General features: G+C 41.6%; 1 protein-coding gene across 1 annotated transcript in view; it reads right to left on the reverse strand.

Moving 5' to 3' along the window:
* Positions 1-176: 176 nt before the first annotated feature.
* The window catches only part of BTBD7 (BTB domain containing 7), a 63705-nt gene continuing 52249 nt past the window's right edge, over positions 177-11632 (reverse strand). Inside the window, exons 7-9 of the mRNA XM_017546981.2 lie at positions 10445-10623; positions 7973-8425; positions 177-5774 (exon numbers count right to left, since the gene is read on the reverse strand). Coding sequence (XP_017402470.1) covers positions 4959-5774; positions 7973-8425; positions 10445-10623 — 1448 coding nt within the window. The 3' untranslated portion in view covers positions 177-4958. The remainder of the gene's footprint in view (positions 5775-7972; positions 8426-10444; positions 10624-11632) is intronic.

Consider the following 11632-nt stretch of genomic DNA (forward strand, 5'->3'; position numbering starts at 1 on the left):
CCAAGAAAACTATGATGATGATGATGATGATAAATGCCTCTGAGTGACTGAAATTCTAGAAACAGAGAAAATCAGCCTAGAAAACCTCCCACTTCTACCCTCCAGGGGTGCAATCACTTCTGTAATTGAAGACTATATGCTACACTGCTAAAACAGACTGTATCCAACTCAGCAGATTCTATACAAGCCATTTATTTGAAATGCCAACTATATGTAGGATAAAGTCAGTGTTACATGCTCATCAGTAACAGTAGAAAAATAGAAGCAGTGAAAACCTCTGTACAACTGTAATGGTACTCAAAAGAGAAATGTATCGTTTTACAATGCTTCACACAGACGAATTCAAGTTTGGAGGTACCTAAATAAAAATACTATATATTTCTTTAAAAATCACTATGTACAATTGAAGCGTAAACAAGTTTTACAAAGTACTGGTTATGCAGGTTGTAGAAAACACTTGCATAGGACATGAAATCAGTTTAAGAAAAATTTCTGAGCCTTTAGCATTGAAGGCACTTGACTTTATACCAGTAACAGCACAACCACAAGAAATGCAGTGTTGTAGATGGTTTTCCACCTTTCTGTGTACAGATGTGGTGCATACACAGCAAGCAGAGTTCAGGAACCTTTATCTCTCAGCCACCCCATCTAAGAGCAGGACTTGGTGCTGCCTGCCCATGTAACCCAGATACAGAGTCACGTGCAGGTAGACGATGGAGCTTCCAGAGCTTATCTGACCTCTTAGAACTCACACAAACACACAAACACAAGAAGTTATTTTCAAGACACACACTTCCAAGTCATCTTTCTATAGAAACGGGCACAGCATTATAATACTCAGTATATGAGACTGACAGTCTGAGGATTTTCTAGAGGAAAAAAAAGCAAAGGACTTGCCAATAGCTACGTAACAGATACGACAATCTACAGGACAAAGAGACAACATGTCACCAAACATTGCTCATACAACACTGTTAAAGGAAAACAGTAAAACACCTTTTAGCAGTGTGCATGTTAAGTCTTTTGTAAGATTATCGGTAATGAGGTTTAAAAGTAAATCACTTAGTAGACAAAGTAAACCACTGCAGAACCGGGAATAGCACCCATCACTGCTGCTTTAATAGTCAGTACAGAAAGCTGAAAGTCAACTGAACAATGAAAAAATGTCAAAGAAGCATTTCCCTTTGAATTCAGTCCTAAAAACATGAATGCCTTGTAGCTAATTTCAAGATAAGTATCTTACAAGTGTTTCATGAAACATTTTTTTTTCTAAAAGGCAAATTAAACATTATGAAAATATGTATTTTGCTGGGTAGTTACTGAGACATGTCAATCCTTTCAACTCTAAAGTAAACGATGCGCACCGGCTGTGAGCCCCACTGCCGCGGCGCGTGCTTCCGCTTCGCCTTCGGCATCTTCATGCAGATGTACAAGGACTAAGCTCATTGCTAGGACATCAACAACAAACCAAAAGAAAAATCCAATGAAGGATGGCAGGTGTAATAAAAAGTTTCTGAGGAAGCAAAAACAAGACTTAGGTAAGGTTTCATATTCTGTAAGAACACTGAAATGTCAAGAATTCACTGAAAAGCCTTAAAGCCTAACGGGTTATTGCAGTGTCAGGCTAGCTGACGTCTAAGGACATGTTCCCAGAAATAAAGCTAAAGGCGGCATGTGAGCTAAATAATGGGCGTGGAAAATTTACACAACTATGTTTGAAATACTTTTTGCCTTTCATGCTGCTGTTTTTTTCTTAGAAGCCACCAGTGACTCTGAACTTAAATTATTCATCAAAATCACAAAGCTAAAACAATAACATAAGAAAAAGACCAACAGCATGTTTAAGAAACTTGAATGTCCTCTCTCGGCCCTAGCATGTAAATGGTAGTTCTCTATCCTCAACGCACAGCAGACACTGGAAGTGGTGATTGTCCAAACAGCCTGATTGTCCATGACCTCAAAATGAGATCTGGTATTTTTGTGATTTGGTTCTCATTAAAATCCTATACCAAGTAAAATGACAGTTCCCATGGCCTAAATTTTATATTATACATATATATGCTTTTTTCTTCTGAGAGCAACCTTACTCAGACTTCACATTTATCTTAGTACAGCATTAAAAAAGATTTACTAGCTGGGTTGGAAAGCCAGAGGCACACAGCTCTTCAACCTACCCTAGTAACCATACTTCACCACATACATTAAAAGCTTACTAACACCTAACCTAACACACACAAAACCCACACGTGTTTACCTTCCGCAAGTCACATTGGTCCGAAATCCCATGGATTAAAGCAAGTTTTCCCTTTATACACATAGTTTAGCCAGGTAAGCTACTGCATGATTAAAAGCAAACTTCATAAACTAAATAATCTTAAGAATAGTGGCCACCTATTTTTATAGTTATATTTCAGGGATATGAGAATAGTTCATAAATTTTCAGAAAAATGAATGTGTGGGATCAACAGCTCTGGTTTAACATTTGGAAAAAAAACCAAAACAGGTCAGGGATAAGACTTTTTCTCCCCATCCAAATTAGGTCTACTGATTCTTCCTTGCGGCACTGGCGCAGTACGGTCTGATTCAGAATAGAAATATAAAACTGTATCAAAACATGAACGTGTCAACATACATATGTGATAAGAGAAACACACATTAAGGAATATGATGGCCTTCGCTTTTGTTTCTGAAGACAGACTGGACTTCAAAAGACACTATCGTCTATTATGAGTCAAACCTCTTACAAGTGAGAACAGAGGCCTATGTTTTTCTCTTTAAAAAAGGAGGCTCAAATGCGACGCACAGCCGACCTGCAGATTAGTGTTAACTCTGGGAGCCCGGGAGCGTGTACAACCACCAGCATCCCCGAGTGCACCAGCACAGCAGCTGACTAGTCAGGCAGCAGAACGACTGGCGGCAGTTTGCCACCGGTGCGTGCAGACACATAGTATGTTTCCCCTCTTGGAGACTATCTACTGTCAGGGTTTTCTAAAATGTCAGATTATTCCTGAGTGTATATCCACAGGGTAAAGGAGGAAAAGAGCATAAGAGAAACTATAGTTTTGGGAGAAAGCAGAGTTGTTGACATCCAATAGAAAACCTATTTACTTCAAAGTGCATGTAATTCATTTATCTGGTAGCTCGTAAAGGCTCCCTAGCCCTGCATAGTTTTAGAGTGAGTGTGAGTGATTCATAGTTTTTTTATATATATACATATATAGAAAAGAGGCTCCCAAATATCCTCCATATCAAGGAATGTTTAGAAAACCTCTTTTCTTCTAAGTGCTACGGCTGTGTGTTTATGTGTTTGTAAAAATACAAAGTAAATGCTCAAATAATGTTGAAGTGATTTAAAAACTCAAATACTAATATATTTACATTGGAGAGTAAGAAAAAAACAGTCCTTAGCTCACACATTGCCCTTCCAAGGGAGAGGATATTGAAAGACCCCATGTGCTCAGTGGTTTAGTAAATGCCAAACCAGCATCCCAGTGGAGTTCAAGTAGGACATGTGGTGTTTAACTGAAAACAATTTTTTTCCTTTTTTCTGTTGGTGAGAAAGCACTATGCATTATACAACAACTTTTTATAGGATACCAAAATTTAGACATACTTTGAAAATCATTTAAAAGAAAACATATGTTTACAAACACCAAATAACATCTATAAGACTGAAGCCCTTTTTTTTTCCCCATAGAGAGCAAGACAATTAAAGGCAGCGAGCAGTCAGTTCCCCCACTGCAAGCAACTGGAGAGTTGACGCTCAACTAGAAACTGTCAGTGGGACCTTTAAGTTATTTCACTATTTCCACTGCCCCTTTTTTCTTTTTTGAGACAGGGTCTCAATGTTGCCCAGGCGGGACTGCTGTGGTGTGGTACAATCTTGGCTCACTGCAGCCTCAACCTCCTGGGCTCAAGTGATCCTCCCACCTCAGCTCCCCAAGTAGCTGGGACTACAGGTGCACACCACCACACCCGGCTAGGGTTTTTTTTTTTTTTTTGCATTTTTTATAGAAATGGAGTTTCACCATGTTGCCCAGGCCAGTCCTGAACTCCTGAGTTCAAGTGATCCGCCCACCTCGGCCTCCCAAAGTGCCGATCACAAGTGTGAGCAACTGCGCCCCATTGCCACTGCTTTCTAATTCCAAGGGATCCGATCTCCTTAGAGCCTCTTCTGGTGACACTCTAATCCCTCTGACCAGAATGTGCAGGGATTCTGACTGCATCCACACTGTGGAAATGGAACAGCTTCAGCCTGGGCACAGAAGGCTTTTCTCCTTCCTGTTCTTTCCTGAACCAGCAAACTTCAGGACCCTGACTGGACTCTCGCTGGAGGAATGAAGCCCAGCTCCCAGGACTTGTTAAAAAAAAAAAAAAAAAAAAAAAAAAAAGACATTAGATTTATGGAGGCTGGGCGGGAAGATTTCTGAACTGAAACAATTACTGAAAAGAGAGGAGCATTCTGATGTGCTGTTCTTTGGAATTTCTATAATTAAAAAATAAACACAGAACTATTTCATAAGAAAATACATCTCAGTGTGCAATCCAATGCACATGGATTGGTAGATGAAAGGTAAAATGCAAAAAAGTATGAAAATACAGTCCTTTAAATGTGGCAATAAAGTTTAACATACTAATATAAAATCAATACAGAGAAAACAAATGTACAAGTGCAAAAAAATTCCATCATTTGTAAAGAGAAATAAAAAGTGCCAGCTTGCTCGCTCTTAAAAATGCTTCCCGACGTAATTGTTCAAACACAAATTAGACAGATGCAACATTTAAAAAAAAAACCTCCTTAGCATGCTATGTCTAACACATATATACACAAAAACTAAACCAAAATAATGTGAAACTGAGTTGTCAGCTGGCGTTGATGAACTGGTCTGTAAGTTGTTGGGTTACATCATAAAATGGGATGTTTCACATCTCAGGCACAGACGACTTGGAGGTTGCTCTCAGAGGGCAGATTTTTTGTAGAGGAAGTCCAGCTTGCTTGGTGACCTCCTTCCTCTGCTTATTGAATCTTCCCTTTCCAAATCCGTATTTCTCTGAGCTCCATGGCCCAGGGACTCACTGTCTGCCAGTCTTCTACTGGATCTCTCTTCAGGAGCTTCAGAGCTACATGCAGAAAGTGAAGGTCTGTTAGGAGTCAGCCCAAAAGTCAAGTCAGTTTCTACTGTAGTTCGTCCCCTGACAAGGGCTGGACCAGTACTAGCATTTTCTGGGGCTGCCAAAGGAAAGTCTGACCTCTGGGGAGGCTGCTCGACGACGTCCAGGTGTATCGGCTCATTCTTTTGTCTGTGCAGATGCCCGTCAGGGGAAAGTGGATATTCTCTCCTAGCTTCTTCCTGTTTTTTAGGAGACGTCTGGCCAGGTAGGTAGGCTGACTTCAAGCCACTTGGTGATGCCTTACTGTGGCTGTACAAATCGGGACCAAAATATCCACCTTGCGAAGGGGACGGGGTGCGTCTGCCGGGAGCAGGAGTAGAAGGTCTACAAGCAGCATTTGAGAAGTCATAGAAATCCGGATATTCCTGTGGATTTTCTCTGGCATCTGTTTTTTGCTCTAGTGTGTGTTTCTTCCGAGAAGTGTGTGTATGCCTCTGTGGAATACATGACAGATGCTGGGGAGGCCCTGGTCCTGCTTCAGAAACTGACTGGCTTAATTCTGTGTCTACAGCAAGCTCTGGAAGCCTCCTCTCCTTGAGTGACAGTGTGGACACACCCACAGCAATGTCTGGCATCAGATCATTCAGCACAGGTTGTGTTCGCTGCAGACAGAGACAAAAATGGTGGGAGGGTTAAAAAAAAGGACTCATCCTCTGTAAAAATGATGTCTACCGATTTTGTTTCCCAAGTAACACGTGCTGAACATTTAAGAAATATAAAAATACAGAAAGCTATAAAGGCAAAAAATAAAAATCACTGCAATCATTTGAACAGAAATATCACTGTTAGCATTTTGAAGTCTTTCTTTCTATGTTTTTCTCCTTTGCTATCTATTAATTTTTACGAAATTTACCACATATATAATACTGTCAATGTATTGATGAACCATGACTTAACCATTCAGCTACTATTGGACATTTACATTGTTTCCAATTTTTCATTACTATAGTCAAGACTGCAATGAATACGCAAATAAGTTACCTTTAAAAGGAGTTTTACTTAAAATATAAAGTAGTAGAACTTCTGTGATTGTAGAACTGAGGGCCCAGGCCAACAGAATGGAAATCTGGTTTATCAAACACTACTGACCTTCGCTCTTCTGGGGTGGGGGAAGCAGGTAGAAGAGGTAGAGAGGTGAGAGGCTTTCTGTGCTAACAGTGCTCCTGCAAACATGGTGAGCCTTCCTAAAACCCATTGGACTTTCTGTCACAAGTGTGGCAAACACCAATCCCACAAAGTGACACAGTAGAAGAAGGGCAAGGATTCTCTGTATGCCCAGGGAAAGCAGGATGACAGGACGCAGAGTGACTATGGTGGGCAGACTAGGCCAATTTTCCAGAAAAAGACGAAAACTACAAAGAAGATTGTGCTGAAGCTTGAGTGCTGAGCTCAACTGTAGATCTAAGAGAATGCTAGCTATTAAGAGATGCAAGCATGCTGAACCTGGAGAAGATAAGAAGAGAAAGGGACAACTGATCCAGTTCTAAGCATCATCTTTTGTTTCACTGTGAAGATAATACATTCTTGAGGTTATGTTAAAAAGAAAAGTTGAGAAAGGATCATAACTTGGCTCAGGATATATACTAGTCCACAGGTTCCAATAAGCCACATTTTAATGAAGCTTCCCTGAACTAATAGGTGAATCTTTTCTTCTAACTTGCTACTGATAGCACAAGACTCAATAGGAAGACTTAAAAATCAATTTTTCTTTTTTTTTTTTTTTTAGACAGTCTCACTCTGTCATCCCAGCTGCAGGGCAGTGGTGTAATCATAGCTCACTGCAGCCTCAACAATCTCCTAGGCTCAAGTGATCCTCCCACCTCAGCCCCATGAGTAGCTAGGACTACAGGCATGTGCTACCACACCTGGCTAATTTGTTTATTTATTTGGTAGAATCGGGGTCTCACTATGTTTCCTAGGCTGGTTCTGAACTCCTGGGCTCAAGTGATCCTCCCCCTTCAGCCTCCTATAGTGTTGGAATTAGAGATGTGAGCCATGGCACCTGACCAAAAAAAAAAAAAAAATTACTATTTTTTTCAAGTGTATTATATAAAATCTCTAATGCCATGCAAAATCAAGCAAAGAATCCTCTACCAATTTACTACCTACCAGCCCTAGCTACTGTGATACTAAGTGAAGTGGGGGCTCTGATGATGAGCTTCAGAGGCAGAGGTATGCTTGAGGCCTCATTTTCTGAATGTGGTAGCACATGCCTGTGGTCCCAGCTACTCATGGAGCTGAGGTGGGAGGATCACTTGAGCCTAGGAGGTTGTTGAGGCGGCAGTGAGCTATGATTACACCACTGCCCTGCAGCTGGGATGACAGAGTGAGACTGTCTCAAAAAGAAAAGTTTTTTCCACATTATTCCTGGTGGTATATTGTACTTAGCTATAAGTCGCTCTTGATTCTTGTCCCATTAAAGTATGTGGTACAATAGTGGATTTTACAGAATAGTAGAAGTTAGAGACAAATTCTAGACCCGTGCTTGAATAGAACATGAAAATGGCATATTCCTTTATGCTGCTTAGTAACCCCACTCCTTCCTAATCCTGGCAAATGAACACAAAGATAAGAAGATACTCAACTCCTCCATATATACCTCTGGTCTCTCTCCTGTCTTTTCTCATTCATGTACGTTAGCATTTCTCCCTCTTTTCCACACCCCTCAAGTCTACGCCTTCCGCTTGTCAGCAATCCTCTGGGCACTGCTGAGGTCTCAGTGGAGCTCTTGGGGCCAAGGAAATTGCTTCTAATAGTCCATAAACTGAATTTGAAGCGAGTTACTGAAGTGTTGACTTACCACTTGCTTCTCAGATGCTGCTGCTGCTGCTGTTGAGGTGGTGGTGGTGGCGGCAGCAGCCACCGTCTGTCTGCTCAGTCCTGCAGTGCTAGTACAATCAGGAGGCGCTGCTTTAACACTTGGCAGGTAGACTGGGGGAGGGCCAGCTTTAGGAGCTGTTCTGGAGTGGAACAGCGAATGATTACAGGGATAAGAAAATGAACGTGAAGGGTGCTGACTGGGAGGTCTTTGTTTCCAGCCTGCTTTGATCTGGTTATGGATTGGGGTAGTTGGGGGGTGGTAGGGAGGTGGTGGAGGAGGCAAGGGTGGATGGAAGGCCACAAAAGAGTCCAGATCTGTAAACATGGTTTCTGCAGGAGGGGTACTGTTTACACGACATCTCCCAGGCTGTCTCATTGTCAAGAGAGGACTTTCATCCCCAAAACGTTCATCAGGAAAGAATTTGTGAGGATTCTAAGATTTAAAAAAAAAAAAAAAAAAAAAAAAAAGGACATTTATTAGCATATTTCATAAATGGAAATTTATAGGCTGAGAGAATTAAGTGAGGTACTTAAGAAAACCACAGTCAGCAAGAATAAAAAGCATAATATATTCTTCTAGGCCAGAAGCCCAAGAAAAAATATCACCTTAGTTATAGTATAAAGGCACAGAGTACCACCTAGGACACAGTCATCAAAGAAAGCTGCTTGACTGAATACTCCAGCAAGCAGGTCAGTCATCTCTTGCAAAATTATGTGATAACGCAAAAACAGGTAATAAACCCAAACTCAAATATGTCTTTGCTAAGAGATACAACTGAGGATACTCTAGAAACTTTCTGACAAAACACCTGTGCCTGCTCTGTCTGAAATAAAAACTACAAAATACAGGGCCGGGCGCGGTGGCTCACGCCTGTAATCCCAGCACTTTGGGAGGCCGAGGCGGGTGGATCACGAGGTCAAGAGATCGAGACCATCCTGGTCAACATGGTGAAACCCCGTCTCTACTGAAAATGTAAACATTAGCCAGGTGTGGTAGCACAGGCCTGTAGTCCCAGCCTCGAGAGGCTGAGGCAAGAGAATTGCTTGCACCCAGGAGGTAGAGTTTGCTGTGAGTCTCCGAGATTGCTCCACTGAACTCCAGCCTGAGCGACAGAACAAGATTCTGTCTCCAAAAAAAAGGATAGGCTGGACGCAATGGCTCACACCTGTAATCCCAGCACTTTGGGAGGCCAAGGCGGGCAAATTGCTTGAGCTCAAGTTCAAGACTAGCCTGGACAATATGGCAAAAACCCTATCTCTACAAAAAATACAATAAATTAGCCAGGCATCGTGAGTTGTATGCACCTGTAGTCCTGGTTCCTCGGGAGGCTTAGGTGGGAAGATCACTTGAACCCAGGAGGTCAGGGCTGCAGTGAGCCGTAATTGTATCACTGCACTCCAGCCTGGGCCACAGAATGAAACCTTGTCTTAAAACAATAACTAAATGAATGAATGGATGGATAAGCATGGTACAGGGTTCTTCAGCAAGTCAGCAAACTATTTTTAGGTTCTTTTTTTCCCCCTGCTTGCCTAATTTTCTACTGAACATTTTTAGGCTCTTGATCCATCCACCTTGTCCTCCTTAAGAGCTGGGATTCTAGCCATGAGCCACTGCACCCGGCCACATCCTATCCTTTTGAAGGGTAAGGATTAAAGGGGTTTGGAGTTAGCAGCAAGAAAATCAATCACTTGACCAGATGAAATTAAATTTTATTTAGGGCTCTGATTTAGTGGCTGTGATCAGACTACTTCACAAATTCTAACTTAATTGCAAAACCAATGCTATTGCTTTTAATCTAATAATTACTAGAAATGAGTTTTTTTCTTTTTTCCTGGTAGGTTAAAAAAGAAAGCACTTATTCTTTGATTCTCATGTTTGGGTTTGAACCCTCATGGAAAAAATTTCTTATAAGATGGAAGAGAGAAACAAAAGGGGGTACATGGAAGATGTGTAAGCGTGGTAGCAGACCAAACCTGAAACTTAGTGACCAAACGAGGAAGAGACAGCAGTGGAAGTTCAGAATCTTCTATTTCCAGGCCATCTCTGCTGGGCATGCACACTATGAATTTTTTAGCAGTCACCACGTGTATGCTTGCCTCATACCAGATATATAGCTGCTGTACAGTAGCAATCTGGATCTTCAAAACTATCTGTTTTACAGGTAAAAGAGGTGATGCCCAGGGTGGTTAAGTAACTCATTCCAAGTTAACCAACTAATAAGCAGCAGAGCTGGGATCTAAACCCAGTTCTCATTCTAGACCTCTGCTCAGTTCACTCCATGACACGGCCTCTCACGAGGAGGGACTTGCAGGTTATCAAAGACAACCAAAGGCAGTGAAAAAGCACATACAAAGAAAAGGGAGCAAGCTGAAGGCTCATCAGGATGTCTACAATACTGCCTGTCTGGTGACTGAGGCTCCCTCTTTTAAACAGTTTAATGTCATTTCCTACCTGCAACAGCTCTGCAGCAGCATCTGCAAGACCAAACTCTCTCAGTACTCGAATCTGAATTTCATAGCTGACAGTGGCGCCCTCCCCGCAGTTGAGCGCATAGGCCCTCTGCACCTGCTCCGTGTGCCGCAGCTCCTGCAGTCGTCTGACCATGTCTTTCATAATGAGGAGACGAGGAACTGGAAGGAGAAAAACAGTGGGCAAGCGAAATTCCTGAGCTACACAGAAGATGACCCCGTGAGCCCAAGGGAAAAAAGCATGTTTCACACTAGAATCTTATAAATTTTTTAGATAGTATTTTAATTTTCTAGGAACATACTAATTTATATACCTCGAATTATTTTTCAAGGTTTTAAAATTTCACTATGCCCAAAAGGCTCTTGATCATACCAAACAGCCCGAGTTTTATTATTTTACAGTTCAAATATAATTTTACTTACATGTATTCTCATCTGAATCTCAAGATATTTCAGAAGTCTTTAAATATATTAATTCTTTTGTTCAAATAATTTTTTGAGTCCTAACTATGCATCAGGAATTGGACTTGGATATTAGGGTGCACAGGATGAAACACATGATTACTCTCCTCAAAATGTTCTGGCTTGGTGATATAAACTAAACTAGAAGTAAACAATACAACACAGGGTCATAAATGCTCATGGAGAGAACTGCAGGACTGGGAGGAAGGGCATCCAGCCAGACTGGGGGCAGACAAGAAAAGCTTCAAGGTGTACACAGAGCAGATTCTTGAAGAATGAAGGGAAACCAGACAGGCCAAAAAAAAAAAAAGCTTTCTGAGCAGAAGGACTGGGTATGTGTAAAACATGCAGTAAGAGAGAGCCTGGCAGAAGTGGTTGGCATGGCTAGCAGAACTTAGGGTTCAGAGCTATAAGCAGGAAGAGTGTGAAGAGAGAAGGCAGAAAGATGGCTACTAGCAGATCATGGATAAAGAATTTAAATTGTATCCTGTGCACAACAGGCAGTGACTTGTGCAGGAGGATGACAGGATCAGAGCTGTGAACAAGTGCACTCTGATGCTGGTGTAAAATGGGCAGGCACGCTGTGGCCGGTAGGCTAAATCAAGCTTGCTGTCTGCCTTTGTAAATAAAGTTTTACTGGAATGTAACTGTATCCATTCATTTAGGTACTGTCTATGGCTGTTGTATGGGAGTTGAGTAGATGGATATA

The sequence above is a fragment of the Cebus imitator genome, unplaced genomic scaffold, assembly GCF_001604975.1.
Source record: "Cebus imitator isolate Cc_AM_T3 unplaced genomic scaffold, Cebus_imitator-1.0 Scaffold193, whole genome shotgun sequence".
In the NCBI taxonomy this organism is placed as follows: Eukaryota; Metazoa; Chordata; class Mammalia; order Primates; family Cebidae; genus Cebus; species Cebus imitator.